Source organism: Pyxicephalus adspersus, chromosome 4, assembly GCF_032062135.1.
Source record: "Pyxicephalus adspersus chromosome 4, UCB_Pads_2.0, whole genome shotgun sequence".
Classification (NCBI taxonomy): domain Eukaryota; kingdom Metazoa; phylum Chordata; class Amphibia; order Anura; family Pyxicephalidae; genus Pyxicephalus; species Pyxicephalus adspersus.
Window position 1 is genome coordinate 64704434 of NC_092861.1, and position 20265 is coordinate 64724698.

General features: G+C 37.7%; 1 protein-coding gene across 1 annotated transcript in view; it reads right to left on the reverse strand.

Moving 5' to 3' along the window:
• DST (dystonin) overlaps nt 1-20265 on the reverse strand; it is a 278032-nt gene that overhangs the window by 234768 nt on the left and 22999 nt on the right. Inside the window, exons 3-4 of the mRNA XM_072410183.1 lie at nt 19100-19291; nt 9231-9438 (exon numbers count right to left, since the gene is read on the reverse strand). Coding sequence (XP_072266284.1) covers nt 9231-9438; nt 19100-19291 — 400 coding nt within the window. The remainder of the gene's footprint in view (nt 1-9230; nt 9439-19099; nt 19292-20265) is intronic.

A 20265-nucleotide genomic window follows, 5' to 3' on the forward strand; every position in this document is an offset into this window, starting at 1 on the left:
TGCTAAGAAAGCTCTGGAAATTTTCATACCGTTTGTTACAACATATCTTTGCGAGCAATCCTTTTCGAGGATGCTGGACATAAAAACGAAGAAAAGGAACAGACTTTGTTGCGAAAATGACATGAGAGTGGCACTTGCCAGGGTAAAGCCGCGCATTCCTGAACTGGTCTCTGAGAGGCAACAGTAGAAGTCACACTGATTTGCAGTAAATTTAATTATTATGTTATTATTATTCGAAATATAGGAGAACTTTTTTGTTTTCAAAATTGATATTATTTTTTCCCTCACTGTATACCTATGTTTTGAATTTGTAAAAATCATATTTTATTTTTCCAATAAAGAAGGGTTCGGTGAACACGCATATAAAACTGGTGGGGTTCAGTTTGTCCAACAAGGTTAAGAACCACTGTTCTAAATAGAGCTATGTGCTCTTACAATGTAATAGTGATAGTGGTTGGTGATTGGCCCAATGATGCCGTATGGGTTCCCATGACCCTCCATACTCAGGAGTACTGGGTATATTGTTTTCTTCCAACAGCTTTACTGATCAGAGGAGGGGGAATGGGGTGAAGGAAAGGTAAACTGGGGGTTGTGGAGATGTTAAAAGGGGGTGGGGGCTGCGAGGTTAAAACAAAACTTGCCTTGCAAGGGCAAAACACAAGTTTGCTTTAAAGCAGATCTTTGCACAGTAATTAAAAGTTTGCTAGTAGGAATGATTTTTGTATTGTAAATGAGACAGACTATAAAAGCTTTTTACTATACTATAAAAGATTACCCCACTACTCTGCTTGTAGATACATATGCCAGGATTAACTCCTTATGTTAATGTATGGGAGTTATGCCATCTCAGGCTGGACAATCAAGATGACCAAAGGGGAACACGGTGGTGATACGAGGGAACTGTTTTTGGGACCTGATGTTTAAGTCTATTCTCTGTCACATCATGGAAGAATCTTGTGGTTCGTAGGTGTTTCCTAAATTTATTTTTAAAGGACACAAACAGAACCTGCTATGCTTCCCACTGTCATGTTTCAACAATTATTGTAGCAGATGGCCCCAGCTGTCCCTTGTTCCTTCCTCTGAACAGAAGAAACACAAGTTCAGACTGCACTGTCCTCATATATATTATAGAGCACTGCCTCCCCCTGCTACATGCTTTTATATACTAAAAATATAATAAACCACTTGTAAATGCATTTACTAGCAACTGCACACTATATAAAACCAAAGAGGGTACTGATGTAAGGTCTATATACTGAACATATAAATTGTTGCATGTTCAGCCACCATGTTAATATTTATTTCTAAAAAAAATCATTATGATTGTGGCTGTTGCTGTGGAAGATTGTAGCCCACGTAGCGTCGCAGTCACAGCCGCGTGTAAATTTGGCTGCCCATATTGCAGTTTGCCTCTCCTGGGCCACACAGCAGCAGAATGCTGTGCACTCTCAGGAGACGAAAACCCCACAGCATTACACCGCAGGTCTAAAAGGGTCAATATTTCAGCTTCAGAAACAAAAGTAGCCTTTCTACTGTGCTATTTTTATAAATCATTTCTATTATGGAAGGTAACAAAAAAAAATGTTCTATTGGAGCTTTTGTCTTCTTTAGGTTCAAAAAGGGTTGCAGTGTTTCTGGACCAGGGTTCCTCCAGAAGTTCCCTGGGGTTGCTTAAGCAATAAGCATTTTGTACCTCTCAGGTCAGTGTAAGTGACACCACTGATCTTTTTGGCTATGCGTATGGATGACATTTTTCCCATTGGCAGCAATGAAGGAGACATTCATCCCACTGACCACCACACCAATGTACTATGAGCTGTGAATATAGGAATTATAGCAGCGGTTCCCTAAAGACATGAACATTTTTTCAAGGGCTCACTAATGTTAAAAAGTCTGGTCTAATAGATAAAAAAAATAAGGCTGACCACCAGGCAAACAAATAAATATGACTGAAATAAATACCTACCAAAAATGTTGTACTTTTGGCTTTGCAGTTCTAATGTTACAAAGCTCTGCCACACAGCTAAGTCTGAAATCTTTTGGGTAATCTGCTTTCTCCTCCTATTGACATACTCCTTGCACTGATTTCTTGTGCTTCTCCCTTTCTCTGTCTGAGCCATGCCACCCACTAAGCTCCAAGGAGTAGGTTCTGCTTTAAGTTAGCAAGTTATATATAATGTATGCTAAGCTCCAATATTTAAAAAGCACAGAATATTTGCATAGTTTTTGATAACAAGAGCCTGATTATTTTATCCTGCAAATAAGTAAATAAGGTTTAAATAAGGTAAGGTGTGATAAGGTGTAAATAAGGTTTACCAGAAGCTGTATGAATCTATCTACTTTATACGCAAACAATGTAAATTTAACAATCATTTTTTCCCTTAAATCTAAGAAGCTCTGTGGTTTAACACTAACAAAGCATTTGTTCTTCTATTCGTGTGAAAATTAAGAAGTGGTAACAATGTCAGCTGCAGCTAAAAAAAAAACAATTGAAGCTTAGTGAAGTACGGGGAAATATTTAGGGAGTGTCTGCTTGTATCTGCTTGCATTTGTCATTTCCACAAAAGCACCATCTCTGTGAGTCACTGATCATTTCTCGGGAAACAGTCTGCCAATATCAGGGACAGCAATATGTTGGCTCTTCCTTGGTGGGGATGTATTTAGCCATTGTACAGCCAGCAATAATATTGCTCTCCCCACCACCCTATCAGCAGGGACCACACAGGAAAATAAGCACATTAAGTGATGATGTAATCATTGTATGCTGCCTGGGTCTATGAAGTCATATATTTCACTTACAGCAACAACAATATGAAATACTAATACAGCAAGAGGAAGCAAGGAAAAAGATAGATCATTGAGAATATTCTTATCTCTAGAAGTAGAATTTGCCTAATAAATGGTATAGAGCAATATGTAATGATACTGTACTGAGTATTATATAAAGCTGTCAGCTCTATACTGCCCCCTATAGGTGGTTTTATGAATGACAGTTTGCTAGTTAATCTCACCTGAACATAAATTGTATTTTGTTGTCTTGGAGTTTGGAGCTACAAGTAGATTTCTGCATTGCCAAATGTGCCTATAAATTATTCCAAGGTTTATGCAAATGTACTTCTAACACATAAACCTTTAACTACCAGTAAGTGACTGCAAATCAACTAAAAACTGTCCTTATCAAACAAGAAAAGGAAAATTATGGCACTGGTAAAATAGCAAGAGCAAAATTATCCACCCTGCGCTCCTAAAGTATAGGGAAGACATGATGGCTTAGGGGTTAGTGCACAGGAGTGAAGGTTTGGATCTAGGCAGAGCACTGTTTGCATGTTTTTCCTGTATTTTCTATATGGCCTAAAACATACTGATGGGGTTACTGATGGGTTATTTAGTACTCCACCACAAAGACACCCTTAGATCATGGAACAAACATTAGATTGTGAGCTCTTCAGAAGGACATATAGTGACCTGACTGTACAGGGCTGCATTACATGTTGGCACTATATAAATACAAGATAATAAGGTAAATATATCTAACTACAAAACTGATTTTATTTTTCACTTTAGGAGTAGGGGAGGCCTGAAAAACGTTTGTCCGCAAAGGGGGTTTCTCATTTTCAAGCAAACCACCTGTATATTTTGGAAGTCCAGTCCCTGCAGGAGCCTACCTTATTGGAAGCCTGTTGGAGAGGGATTCCACGTGGTGATTTTATGATAATGGCTATGGGAACTGAATATTGTACAAAAGTCATTTTGATGTAAATTGATTTGAAAGATTCATATGTCTGATTAAGTGGCTTGGTCCCATACAATACTTTCCATTTTGTTTAGGACTCTAAATATTTTCCTTTGTTTTGGTATACCAGGACATTTCACATACAGAATCTATACATAAGTTGTTACATATGTGTATTTATATATTTATTAAATATGGTATATGGAGGACATATCCTCATGCTTTTGTGTGACCTTGCAAATGATAGTGTCATTATGATAAAAATATCTGTCTGAAAAAAAAGTCAAAATTTCAGTGATATAAATTAAATTAAATTTATAAAATGAAAAGAAAACATTTTATAAGACCAATGCGGTCCTGGCAGTAGAAGAATGTCATAGGCACATGTAAATCTGCAAATCTTGTGGAGAAGCAATGATGATTAAACTGGATAAATTATGTCCTTCAATATTCCACATACCTGTATACACATCAAGCCTATCACTTCTATAGGATTAATAAAGCCAGCCTAAAGATCCACTCTAACTTAGGTGGCAGGTTTTTCCAGTACCAAGGAAAGCAAATGTCCACTGAAAACACCAAATAGGGCTCTATTTATAAAACATTCAAAAGTAGATATACGGAGACATTTTTGGTGCCATGTTCTACTAGAATGTGTATGGCATGTATTGGGCACTATACTGCACCGAGAACTACCGGTATGAGCACTCACTAGCTACAATAATGAATGCCGCTTTTGGTTTTGGCATCTATGTCAACCAAGCTTTGTACAGTATTTGTTTTTGTTAAATGCCAAAACAGTGACTGTTTTCAAACAAATGTAGGCAAATATTTAATATTGTTATACTTGGAACTGACTATAGTATATGTAAACTCAGCTACATCCCCCTAGCCCTTGAAATGGTGTTCAAGGATCCCCTGCAATAATTACTATAACCACAGCTCACAGTTCATTAGCGTGGTGGTCAGTAGGAAGAATGTCTCTTACATTGTTAGCAAGTGGGAAGAATGACACCCTTACAGATAGCCAAAAAGATTATTGGTATCATTTAAACAGACCTGAGAGATAAATTGCTCATTGATCAAGGAACCCCTAGCAAACTCTGGAGGAACCCTAGTTGAGAAACACTGTTCTATGCACTCTGGATGTTAATGTATTCATATATCACAATCTAGTTATTAGAAATACCTTTATTTTCAATCAGGTCACATGATCGATCTCCTTGTCATTGGTTCTGCACTGTCTTGTTATCGGGCAAAGCCCATCTTTTCTCTTTTTCTGTTTGTATACATTGTATTCAGAACTTCCTTACCTATGTATACATTTAAGGATTCATAAACTTTATTCAGGTGTTTGATAACACTATAGAAGGAAGAACAACCAGTGCTGCCACTGCAGTTGACGGGATAGCCAGGTTTCTTCCCTTTAGAAAAAAAAACATTTACATAAAGCAAACCATACACACAAATGAGACAGATTTTATTGGTAGATTATCCTAAAGAAATAACTTCAGTTACACAACTTTTTTAAACGTACTGTAAGTCAAATAAACTCTCAGTATGTCAATGCACATAACCAACTCTCCGGTTTTTATTAAATTGTATTATTCAAACTCCTTGAGTGTTCTTTAACTTCAGCCTAGAGAGGAGTCATGGTACAATTATTAAGGCATCTGATGTTTTTTTGTTATCAAGGGCTTTTTAAGCTATTTCACAACTCCAAGCCAATAATTTAATAAACTGTAATAGTACTGCGTTTTGCAAACAGTGTAGTGGACTAGAAAAGGTTTACACCATTTCTGTATGACACATGCAATGGTAACGCCAACATTTTATTTTGTTTTTTAGCTTTGGATGGACCACCACCATAGCAATATATACTGCTCCCTATGACCACAGCATAATGATCTCTCTTCTACTCCCAGCACAGCCAAGATTCTGCTGTCATTCTCCTGTTTTTTTCTCTCTAGAATGCATTCTCCTTCCCACTGGAGCTCCAGTGACACAACCCCTATGGTGTCACAGCCCCATTGTTGATTTTACATATGAATAGATGAAGAATGTACGCCAGAGAAAAGCACCAGGAAGTACGACCCCCACCAGAGCATTGAACTCCACAGCAGTACTAGTGGAGATATCCCAGCTGAGCTATGGACAGCAGTGAGGAATCAATACCCTACCCAGTCAATAAAAAAAATAAAATCAGATTGGGTAACATCCCGTGCTTTAAAAGCATGTGATTTAGTACTGGGATAATATTTTTTATTACAATCAAATTTTTTATTGTTTATATATTGCTCTATGAAATCATGGAATGTGGCTTTTTTTGCTTTATCTTTTACTCTTTAGTTGCCTTTACTGTTTATTTAAGGCTCCAGCCTGTATATCCTAGCAATAGTCACACGTATATACAAACTATGTACATACAATAACAGCTTCTATTAACTACTTCAGTGTCCAGGGCGTATTGTGGTTACACATCTAAAACATGAGAGATAGTCGGACAAGCAGACACTTTCACTGTCAGGACACATGGGTCTCAGATGTTACATACTAGAGCCTGGGATGACATAGACATGTGGATTGAATTAGTAATTGGTGAGGTATACGATAAAATTTCCCTGGGGGAACCATTAGAGGATATTGCCCAATAGAATCAGTCCTGAAAATGAAAACACGTCAATCATATGAGTGGTCTGGTCTCTGTATAACCCATATGCAGAAAATGTAATTGCATTATCAGCCTTTATCTAAATGGAAAAAATGTACAGTCTATATGATGAACAATTGTTGTTCCATAAACAGGAGATATACAAATCATATTCTGCCCCTTGCAGTGGATGGATTGGCATTCTGCTCCCATGAGGCAGCCTTACCATTAACAGTCACGTGACCCAATCAATACAATAAGATACATTACTGAGCGCATAGTCATTGATTGGATGGCAAAATAAAGGGTGTAGCATACTTATCCATCAGCTGGTCATTACACAATAAAGCAAAGTTAATTAGTAAAACAACACTGCATGCTCTAGGTCACTGCATACAAAGAACAAACCTTAAATGACTACAGAAAGCTTTACCAATTTATTCTGCACGTCTATCAACAGAGAAATAGAAGTCATCCGATCTCCTTCAAGGACTCAATCGAATGATTGCATGCATACTATTCCCATCAGAAGTAAGTGATCTGCTCTACATCAGCTACGTAATTTCCAGTGACACATTTCACAGTGTTACCTTAGAAAGGGATGACTGTATACAAAATACTGGCATTGATCGCTCCAGTGAGAGGCATAATCACTATTTTGTGATGGGCAGATAAAGGGTTAACAGTGCACTCCTTGGGGAAGGATACCATTCTAACATGACCCACATTCTAGGTCTTTGTAATCATTCCCTCCCACACCTTAGCAAGTTACAAGAAGCTGCAAACTCCTCTGCAATAAAACAACCTTTGGTACAGCAAGCAGAAATTATTTTAAGAAACAACCATTACTGCAAGAGAGTACAGCAAGTACATGATGTCAATGTCAAGGCTGAACATCCTACCCCAGAAATCCTCTCACCTGATACGCACACTGCATTTAATGTTTCTTTGGCAACATAAAGAAGATATGAAATGGAAAAGTCTTAAAGATATACACAGAAAAATAACATTGTCTGTAGGCAGAGAAGGAATGTGCTGTTTTGTTTATATCAGAAATCCTATTGTATATTTCAGATAGAAACCAGGAGTGGAAACATTGAATAATGCTGCATAATCATGTACACAACAAAAACTCAGCAGGAAGTATAAAAAAATCATTCAGATTTCATGTTACCCTTTTCATGAAATAAATGATTATTTTACACGTGCATACAAGCATGCAAAGGGTTACGATTACGACAATAATCAATGACAACCATACACTGTGATCTCTTATATTAACCCTAACAAACCATAACCCTTGTGTAGATAAATGTTACAGATCATGAATTTATATGCTTTAAACATGTACATGAAATACATAGGCATCATATAAAAATAATCGAAAAGAGAAGAATATTGTTGGTAGCAAATGACCGATTCCCAGCTGCGTTTTATATTACAATTCAAATTATATCAGGAAGGATGTGATGGGTCATTTGGGTAATAAATCAGATTTCTTTTCAGACTTGCGTTCAATACACAGTTTCTAAAGCCGTCAAGACTAAAGATCTATTTATAAAGCAGTAAATCTGACAATTATCAAACATTTCCATGTGTTTCAATAGCAGTGGTTGATTCTACCCCAGGACATACATGGTGAACGTCTTAATAAATACACCCCTAAATGGATTATCAAAGGTGTCACCGTCATAGAAACTGGAACTGATTTATCCTATAGAACCTCTGTATTACCTAAGTGGCTCATACACCAATGTACCAACGTATTTCTAACATATGCACCAATATAAAAACCTGACCCCCAGATAATAATAGGAACAAAGGCAATGTACTACTGATAGCAGTGTTCTGATCTTTACTGTATTTTTTTAATATGAAACCCAAGACATCTATTTGTGTAGATAACACAGTAAATATGTTGCTTGTGTTTCCATGACAATCATGGCACGGTATTTTGGTACAAGTACCTGGGAGAAGGAGGGGTATTTGGGTGCGGGATGAGAGATGGCCGTGCAGGTCACTAGGAACTGATTCCTGAGCTTCCTGTGCACACAAACACACTGGCCATCATGGAGAAGAATAGCTTAGTCACCACAATAGATATCTGCCCTGCAGCTTCACCACCCGGCTGCCAGGACCCAGATGACAGAGCTTCCCTGTGACATGCATGTTATAGCACACTGATTAACCCATCAGCTGCCAACACACTGCAAAGCATCCCAGACCCATCCCAAGCAGGGTATGATAGGTGATCAATAAAACAAGCCATGATCATGCAGCAACAGATGAGTGCGGGCATGGGGAATAGGTTGGCTATGTGGACATTTGGGGTCACCATGTGGTGTATGATGACAGCTACCCCCAGCCCCCGGGCAGTAGGTGCCCCTGATGATGGCAGCTGCCCCCAGGACAGTAGGTGCCTCTGATGATGGCAGCTGCCCCCAGGGCATTAGGTGCCTGATGATGGCAGCTGCCCCCAGGGCATTAGGTCCCACTGATGATGGGAGCTGCCCCCAGGACAGTAGGTGCCCGTGATGATGGGAGCTGCCCCCAGGACAGTAGGTGCCCCTGATGATGGGAGCTGCCCCCAGGACAGTAGGTGCCCCTGATGATGGGAGCTCCCCCAGGACAGTAGGTGCCCCTGATGATGGCAGCTGCCCCCAGGGCATTAGGTCCCACTGATAATGGGAGCTGCCCCCAGGACAGTAGGTGCCCACAGTAGGTGCCCCTGATGATGGCAGCTGCCCCCAGGACAGTAGGTGCCCCTGATGATGGGAGCTCCCCCAGGACAGTAGGTGCCCCTGATGATGATGGTGGTGGTGGTGGTGATGATGGTGGTGGTAGTACCTGCGATCCTGAGCACAGCCCTCTCTGCCGGGTCCAGCACTGCGGCTCCGGAGCTCTTCCTCTTGCACCTCTCATGTCTGGGTAGGTTCCAGGGCAGAGTGTCACCCGGGGCGGGGGAAGCAGATCCTGACTTGTGGCTGAAGTCCTCATCGTCAGACAGGTCAGCGGAGGAAGACATGGAGCAGCGATAGGACGCGGTGCCCGAGCTCTGGGGAGAATAACACACACAGGTCTATGCGATGATCAGGCAATGTACGATCTATTTACATCGAGCAATACAAATACCCGGCACATTGCATGCACACAGCTTACCATGGTGTGACATTCAGGAGATCGCTGATCGGATGACAAATCATTTGCTGTTTGGTGAGGATGGGTAACAGGAAATGATCCCAACAATCCAGCGATCTCCAATCACCAGCACCGAGCCAGCAACCAAGCCTACAGCCAGAGGAGCGCGGCGCCCTCCAGTGGGCAGCTTTATCATTGCAGGGACAATGGACAGGCAGTGCAGGAGGAGTGTGGCTTCCTTTGTTGTGATTAGCCAAAGCTTGTAAAGATTTCTACCTCTGCTAACATCCAACTTAGAGATCCACTTATATCCGGCCTGTGTGCAGCACACAAAGGAACACTGATGGCTGTGAGAGCAGGAACTGGCTGGGCTTTATATACACTGCTCAGTAGCTGCCTGTCATAACACATCCAGTAAACACATGTATCATGTCACTTTATAGCCTCTGTCCTGGCATTGCTTCCCATTCTACAAGCACATCTGCCTTTGGTCAACACTAATGCCAGTGCTGGAGCACAGGGCTGATGCCATTTCTGGGCAGCTTGTCATGGCACACACAAGCATCTGATCTTGCCCAGGAGCTGTCATTGTTTTATCTGATTATTTTGACACCTTTAACTAGATTGATGATAACATAAAAAGAGTTGGAAATGAGTGATCCAGGTCATTAAAGTAACAAGAATCAGTAAATAGAAACGCTGGCAGCTTGTTATGGTGACACAAGGCGGATAGGGATAAAGATAAGGCATGAAGAAAAGTTTCAATAGTTAAAATAAATAAATTGTAAGCTCTATTACAGTCTTTTTTTTAAGAAAATGAAAAAGATGATGTATACTAGCATATGTCTGGGAATTTAAAGTGAACACAGATTCACCTTATTTACTATCGTTGGGATTAGTAGGGAAGAAATCTCTGTTTTCCTTAACTCCTTGATAAATTTATCCAAATATCTGGGTCCAGGTGATGTTATCAGGCTACATTCTAAATTCGACAGGATGTAATGGAGCAGAGCTGAATTTGAGAACCCCCACACTAGAGAAAAAGGTGGAATTTGGATATAAGAACACATCTTTACTGTTGTTCTTTATCATTTACAAATCCAGTAAATGATGAATGGCCAATTCCCTCTTCTTGCCTGTTATACTCATTGCTACCCTGGATAGCTGTAAAGATTATATATCAGTATTCTGCTAATAAAGAACATGACATGAATATGTTCAGCCTTTCATTATCACCGACTTTCCTTCAGGATAGGGGACAAGCCTATTCTCACTCTACAGATGAGTTGGTTATACACTATGTTATACATTATATGAAATCTGCAGTAGAAGACCAACAAAAAAATTGGGCAGTAACCCCTAGGAAAGGATGATATTTTTGTTTATAGCAAGATGACTTTTGATTGGCTATAAACTACCCCACATACTTGCTCTCTATAATTTATTGGGTAAGTGTTAGAACTTTCATATCTTTTAGTAAATTTTCTGCACCTCCTGCAAATTCAGCTATCCACTCCAGCATAGTAATTTCTTCTTTAAGGAAGAGCTCTTTTCACTTATTTATTCATTCATTTTTTACCACATTTTGATATTGATGATAATTAATGAAAATAATGTTTTATATGGTTTAAATGACAAATTTATATTTTTTGTGAAGCATATCAACCAGTTCAAGTTTAAAATACCAAAAACACACATAAATGTTTTGTATAACCCAAATAAACATTACTTATTACCTATTAATTACTGAAATCATTATTTTAAATAAGCAAATTCATATGAACACAAGCAAATTCATATGAACAGGGTTATAATACAAATAATGTTGCAAATTTGCAACTTTTTGTGTTACTTCTCCTGATCCCACATTCCCCAACAAACAGTGCTATGACATATTACAGAGGCTAACAGGTTCACAATACATAACCCCCTGCTCTTAGATGAATGATCTGATGCATAGTAAATTAGGGGAAGTTAATAAAGATTTCAGATGTTACATCAGCAACATATTATACTATATTTATCACCATCATGGTGCCTTTTGCAGTACCTGAAAGTCAGAGGAGTGTGATATAAATACAATGGTGTGACAAGTGTTTCTCTTACAACACCTGTAAGTAGCAGATGGCTGCATATAAACAGATGGGATCTGGCTGCTCCTTGGAGAAAACTGAAAGCATTGCTAGTCCTAGTCCTTACAAAATATTCTACTGATACCGGTAGTATACGGGAGGCTCATGGAAAACATACCATCCATTTTTACTCTAAATGTACAGTTATGTGTTTTAGAACAATAATACACAAAATAAAAGGGTACAGACATGAGAAAGAGGGTGAACAGTTACACAACCCTAGAATAATTTTCTTTGTCATCTGAGAAACATTTGCAGCCTAGAGAGGAAGAAAAAATGCCGTGTAGCTCAATTAACCTTAAGTGGAGAACATATCATTAAAGGGATAAAGGTAATTTTAAACATTAGTATGGCATATGCATGGGCCTGTTTTTTGAACAATTCATAGTATACCAGCAATATCAAGTGTACTATTATTTTTTAATATTATGTTTCCTAAAATATTCCTATATATTTTATTTGTCTTTTGTAATAATAACTTGCCATAGTTAGCCCCTATATTATGGATTTATACATGGCTTTATAGAGTGGAGCTCTTATTTAAAAAATTGTGAGTAAATCAACAAAGGATCAACAGACCCTGAGATGTCATATTCAATTTATTCAGAAAATTTAGCCTGAGACCTAATACATACAGAAAGTGTCCTTTTCACAATACGTTTTCCTGAATGCGTTATGTCTCCTCTTGTTTTATAAAATGAATTGGATTTACATTATTCTAGTACAATAGTGCTGACGTTTTCTCTTTGCTGTGTTCATGTTTACATATTATTCCAAAGGCCTAAAGCCCTCAGCAGATTATTACCATGACATCCCCTGCTGTTACCTTACTCCCTAATATTTGGTACCAGGAAGAACAAAGATTGTTTCTATGATGATGTCAAATACGCAAGTGATACCATGAAACGATTGGGGTAAAAGACAAATGTAGACATACAAAAAAAAAAAAACACATGTATATAACTACCTAGTAATCTGTAGCCAGATGCAAATTTTAAATGTGCTATTCATGTGCCATTTCATCTGGGGTTCCCCCACAAGCATGGATCCTTGTAACAGTACAGTTTTACACATTTAGTGTAAATTTATTTACAACATTTTGGGCATAAACTGCAATACTATGTACAAAGACAATCCTTATATGAGAGTCATTTCTATAAATTATTCTGATTGCCAGAACTACATCTGTACAATAAACAGAGTACCGGACATGGCTCTGAAAATTCTCACTGGCACCACTACACTCCAATCTATTTTTACATGAAAGCAGATATATTTATAGGGAATATGCATTTAGGCAATATTTGTGTTTAATTACATGTACCTGTCATTTACAAATTGCATATTTTAAACAATGGTTTTCCACTAAAAATGTTGGTTTCTACTATAGTTTCATATGTACACTTTTACCAAGTATAAAGGATGCGGTCTTTATACATGGAGGGCAAGATTTTCATCTTGGATCTTCTTGGATTCTTCTTGGACAAGATATTCTTGGATTCTTTACAGAAAACTTGAAAACATGTTTGTTTGTTCAAACAAACTCAGTGTAAAAAAAGAACTACTGTGTCTGCAATGCAGAAAATCTAACCATCTATTAATATTTAAAGTAGAAATATATTAGAAAATAACATTATAGTGTGTGATCTGCATATACACTTGGTGACTGGTTGTACTTCAGTTTTCTTTCTGGCATAGCAGTAAAACCCCCACCACTACTCTAGGTTATTCCTTGCTGATAATCCTGGAATGTACCAGTTTGTGATTTAGATCACACTTCAAGCTCCTTGCTGCCTCCAATATATAAAAATCCTGAAGTTAAAAAAAAGATTTACACAGCACTTAAAACTTTCATGTAGCTGGTATTCATTATCTTATATCATTGTATAGTAGATACCTTTTGGTCAGCTTCTCCATTCCAGAATGCTACATTTTCATTCTACATTTTCATAATTTACATAACTGTATTTCTCCTGTGTTTTGCTGCATCATTTCAACTAGATTTAAGTCAGGCCTTTGGAATGGTAGTTCCCTAAAATATTTTTTCCTTCATTCTGCTATCAATAAGACTGGAAGTTTTGGATGTTTGCCTTGCTGCATGACTTAGCACTCTGACGAGCTGACATTCTTTTTCTTTTACAGTTTCCTGTAAAAGAATTGGTTGTTCTTTTATTAGAAATAGGCACAAAATCTATTCACATACCAATATTACCACCACACACAATTGTAGGTAGGTTAATGTGGTGAAATATCGCATGCGCTTTACCAGCTATACCAGAACCCTTGTTGACCAGCATCTTTTCAGCTGATTCTTCATTCCAAATGACATTTTAACAGAAGTCTTTAGAGATGTAAATTTTAGTGACTGACAAGTTTTTAGGTTCCTTTCAGTAATCCATGTCTTACATCTTGCTACTCTGTGACTAAAGAGGTTTACACCAGGCTTATTGTATAATTGTTAGATTTGGACTATCATTCTTTCTAGCCACATAACACCTGTGTTACTGTCTGGATTGATATTCTTCATTACCATTCTGTGGTAGTTTTTGGAAAGACATTGAGTGTGTGTGTGTGTGTGTGTGTGTGTGAGATGTTTGTTAGTAAAGTTTCAGTTTGCTGAATAATAAATTGGGTAAGGATAGCCAAAAACCCAAAGAGCATAACTTCTCACTGAAACATGGACTCTGAACTATAACAGAACCCTTAATGGTGTGGATAAATACCAGTAGTTTTTATATAGCTGATAGATAATGCTCTTATGAATGCTTTGGTCACCAAAAATGACAGTCACAAAGACCAGGTTAAAGTCAAAGGTTCTATTTATAAATCAGTAAATCGGACATTCACTAAAACATTCCCTAGTAAGGAATTGTCCCGGATCTTTTGTTTTCAATGGCAGTAACAGATTTTTCACCAGAAAATGTATTTATTTTTAGTAAATTTATTTGCACTGACAACTGTAAAAGCAGAGATCAGATTTAAAAGGTCCAGCATGTAATCAAAGGGCTACACTTGATTGTAAAAGGACGGAATTGTCAAACCCTAGATTACAATGCACAGGAAATAGCTCCCTGGTAAACAGGAACCTTTGCTAAAACATGGCACAGAAATGCAGGTATTCTATATAACATTTTGAGCTATCATAGAAAATAAAATTCAATGCTTAGCACTGATTAGTACATATAAAAAATATGACAATAATTAATTTACCAGTACAAAGGAAATTTACATTAAAGTACATTTAAATCATCAGACCTCAGCCTGCTCCACTTATCATAATAACCAAGACAGACAGGTGGTGACATGTAATTACACGTTCACTTTGGTGTTTTTAGTTCAATCCTACAAACCCAGTGCTAGATGTAAGAACGGTGATTTCAGTGCATTATTCATAAATTCCACTGAAATCAGCAGCATTACCCAAAATCTCACACAGTCTTAACATCCTTTTGCTTCATTCCCTTCCTCCCCTAACCTGCAGAGCTAAATGACATTTTTGGGTTGCATAACATATGTTCAGTGCATTGATAATGCACCAGTTATGATTCAATAATTCCCAGCATTATAGCACTTCCTTTTCAACATATAATACCCTGCATTGCAAAAAAAGAGTAAGAGGGGCAATCAGCACTTCCATCAAGGCAAGTGCACTTTGTCTGCCTAAAAAAACTCAGTGTGCAGGGAAATTAATCCTCTAACCATTGATTTTAAACCTAAATCTAACCCCTAACTCCAACAAATATTCACCTGATTTATCAGACGCTAGTAAAAGTGCTGAACCTAATCTAAACCTAATAACATAAACCTTATGTTGCAGCTTGCCAGTCCTTTAATATGGTTGCACTGGTATCCTTTTTTAGGCATTAGTATCCTCACTGGCATTAGTAGCCAGTAACACAATTTATGCTTCATACCGTCAAAGCTCCATTGAATGATCTATAGAGTAGCATTGTTGCCACCCAGTAGACTGCAGTATAGCATTATCATTTTACCATAGGAAGTTATTGGGGAGATCACCAGATTTCTGATGGGATCAGCATACATTTTTTAAAGTTGCTGAACAGTTATACCAAAACACTTGTTGTATACTAAAAAAGACCAAAATACAGCAAATTAAAAAAAATATCATTGGGGTTTTACATACACTTTAACAATCACTTAGGCTGCATACACATGCTCAATTATTGTAGTTGGAAATGATCTTTCACGATCGTGTCCATCGATAAACTACTAAAGGATGAACGAATGAGTGCTATACACGCTATTCTATGGGGGGGGGGGGGGGGGGGATGAGCAAGCGGCACCCTGCTGCTCTCTCCTCCCTTATATCTCCTGCCTTATCTTGCAATGTAACAAAGGGCTCTGGATCTCGAAGCAGGATGAGCAGATTTGTAATTCTTTTGTCAGGTTCACACATAATCATTTTAGCTGTATATTATGCCTGGATCAGAGGCTGTGTCTGTATATGTGACCCATGTCACAAGCTAATACAACTGTAACCAACATTATCATGCAGAGTTGGAAATGAAGCCACTCTGTGTTCATTGTGGTATTCATTAGAAGGATATTTATATTACTATCAGCTAGTCCATAGTATAAATAATAATGATACATTTTATTGTAGCAGCTGTTGATGTTTTCCCACAAGAACTGAGCTAATTCCACTGACATCATCATTATACACAGAAAGTGCTTACCATGGGACAAACCGTGATACTGATAGTAGAACATTTATCAATAATTTTAACATCAATCATCTATCTATCTGTCTGGAAAGAATCTATATTTTTATTGTTTTGGTTATTTTTTTTTTATTATTACATTTGAAACCCCTAAAAGCTTTTTTATCTCATAAATGACTATTTTGTATTTTTATCTCATGATGTTATTTAACCTCCATGACAAATGGTTTCACTTTTCCTTGCATCAGCAGCTACTTCATAACAGCCAAAAAGCCCTGTAAATCTTTGTAATCTGACCTTTATAAAACTTTATATAACTCTTTTTAAGAAACTCTTTTTTATAAAACTCCCAATCAATTTTTATTATCTCTGACCGTAGCACTATGATGCCATGCTTACATTAAACAAGCATCTGTGTACATAAACCAAAACTTGTAACATTTATCTTGCAATAAATTGCTAAAGCATATGAAAATAGTAATGCACTGATATTTAATAAAAATGACAGTCAATTTTACATTTTTCCCATGTTGGTGATGTACAAAATAGGTTGAAAATTAGGTTAATTAGTCTAAAAAGAATTCCGTTCTACTTACATATGAATGTTGTAACTATGTAAGCACATGGTCGTTCATAAATTATTTAGGCAATGTATAACCTATTAAAATTTTATTTGTTTAAATGAAGATTAACCTCAACTGTATGTCACCCTCCAGCGCATATTATTTTTACTGCAGAAACTTACCCTCAGGGAAGACTCAGAAATACATTCCTCTGAGCCAGCTTTTTAGATTCACACCCCTACTAATTCCTGGCCTACCTTGTATCACAGTCTAATTCTTGGACAACGTGGTTTTCTTTGGAAACAACAACATGAGGCAGGAATGTACTGTAATAACTGAATTTGCCTTCCTCATGCAACAACAACTCAACAAAAAAAAACAAATATATGGCAGGGGGGCAAGAAGGTGGCAGATCCAAGTTGGATGCCATGCCACCTTCTATCAGTATATCAAGTAATGTATATTTTGAACATTCAAAAGAAGTTTCTAGTATTTTTTTATATTCCAAGTTGTCTAAGCAACAAAAATAGTAATACCAAAAGTGATTTAAAGTATATGTAAACCCAGTTACTTAATATTTATTAAGGTATTTCAAAATTCATTTTTATTTTTTGGAACCATCAGTTTCCAAAAACATACCTGGTGATCTTGCCAATTAGGCTACTAGTTAAAACACTTTCTGGTATACGATGACAATGCTTCTGTCCTGTGTTGTCACCCTGACACTATCACCACTAGTAAAGTTTACATGAGACTATGCCAACACCTTTTATACAGGCATGGTTCACCATTGCTATTGTAAGGAAGCCCAATCTGAGCAATAGTATGCAATCATCACATCACATCATCACAGTAAATGCATGTTATAAGGATATAGCAGCAGAAGAACTACAGATCGAGATCAGCAGTATAAAGTACACTATTAACTATAACAAAATGTAAATTATTTATTATAAATAATACTTTAGCAAATGCCATGCCAAATTCAGACATGTGGTTGGCTGCAGCAGTGTCCTGCTTTCACCACTGTGTGCAGGTGACTGCAGTGGATTGTGTCAGTAGTTGCTGAATGCAATATGTTGCAGTTGTGGTTGCTTCCTTTTATACATCAACTTCTTCAAAACAATAAACTGCAGCAAACCTCGACAGCATTGATATTTGTCACGTGATATAAGCTATATACAGAACTATTATTTGATTACACACACTGAACACATTTTATAGAAGTGTACTAAATTGTAGGTTGTGATGCTGTCATGTTTTGGAAATACTGACAATTTTACTGATTCATTATGGTCTAACTTGTTATATAGTAATAAATATGGGCATACGTGACATAATGTCTGTGTTCAGAAATACTTTCCAGTAGGTTACCTCCAGCTAAGATTTCCTGAACACAGCCCCAACAACCGAGCTCCAATACTTTTAGCTGCAGTGCCTTATATTGTTATTGTTAGAGTTTTGGGGGTTCTCTGGTTCAGTCACGTCTTTACCAGTTGTTTTTTTCAGTCTAACTTCTCAGTCTGTAAAGCCCTTTCGGGAGATAAATACCCTAAAGCCCTCTTTCAGACCTGCATTTGAAAACCACCATTGTTCCTGGCCACCATGTCAGCTCGTTTTCCTGAGAACCACAGTTCAACCCCAATCGCACCTCTGTGTCATCTTCAATTTAAAAATCTAGATGCCTCTTCCTTTCCTGTCTTTCTGACATGGATTACCAGGACCAAAAGTAAGCATACTTCCTTCCCAATTGAAGAACATGGGGAGGTTCTGACCTGACCCTGATTTTGTCTTCTTTTAAGAAGAAATTTGCTATACTTTACTTAGACTGGTCATCTAACATTATCCTATGCATTTTGAGAAACACTCTCAGAATATGTATATAGTATTAGTAACTCTGTGCATGGAGAAATATCATGAAGTAAGTATACTTCATGTATATATATCTATATATATATATATATATATATATATATATATATAGTAAGTATTTAGCTATATGAGGGAGGGGGGAGATTGAAAGGAAAAAAAGCTCTAAAAGTAAAATTGTTCTTCAACATTGCAGCATGAGAGGCCCATTTAGAAGGCTGCTAGTATCAGGGCCAAAGATGATCTGATGTGATACTAATAAGTGGTTCTACATTTCTATTCACAGAGGTGAAAACCCATTGAACTTAAGTTTGACATTGGGAGAAACATACCGGTTTACGGGTGGGTGTCACTTGGACAGTCTGATAAAATTCTGGCTGGACTCTGCTGCTTCTCTTGATTTTTCTCTTCCGTAACTGTGAAGCAGTATCTTGGTCACTCTGCTGGACTTCTACTGGAGGCTTGGTTTCTTCAACACGGGCTCTTGTGTATCTCCTCAGGTGCCGAGGGCTTGGTCTAAATCCCTAGAGAAAAAAAACAGTCCTGTTTATACTACTTGTATAGGCACAAGGCTTGTAATCATTGAAAGGCTATTTAAACAGCACAGTAAAGGAGTTTATGTGCACCCAGGTTAAAGGTATGCAAACACCATTGCAGCACAAAGAAAGGTATATGGCTTTCTTCCTTTTACAGGAACTAAAAGTGTGCATATATCATGTATGAGATCACTTGTCAGGTCTTGTCAGTGTACTGTGACCCTTCAGCAAAGAGAAATATGTTTCACAAAGATATTACTTCACATCGTTTATCACTGTACATTTCTGAATCTCAAAGCTCCTATGTATAAACCATTTTTAAAATTTGCAGCACAGCTACAGTAAAGCTACGTACACACTTCCAATTATTATCGTTGGTAAACGAACGACGCACGATCCTGCACGATATCTGCGAACGATCGTATAGCACCGATCCTGTACATACAGATAACGACACGATCGTTCGTAGATATTGTACACACAATAGATGCGATCGTTTGAACGATACAGGAAGTTACGTGCACCACAGGAACGTTCGTTCATCGCGCATGCTCAGACCATGGACGATCAATGAACGATCGTACACACGTACGATGGTCAACGATCGTCGTCCAATCCGATCCGCCTGTCCGGTCGTTTATTTCCAACGACTTTCCTCGTTCGTCGGCGTCGTTGGTTACTTTTTTTACGAACGATTTTTGCCCAATCGATCGTTCGTCGTTCGTTCGTCGTTCATTTTGAACGATAAAAATTGGAAGTGTGTACGCAGCTTTACTCAAATCCTTGTACCCAATGTAAATTAAAAACATAGTTGCAAGTGCAGGAATTCATGGATTACATGTAGTTACAATTTTAGTATTTTCAGCACACTGCCTTTTTTAATTGCATACTATTTATAGCATGGAACTGCACTTTGATTATGCAATGTGATTTCTGTGTTATTTTTAACCTGCACGGTGCAG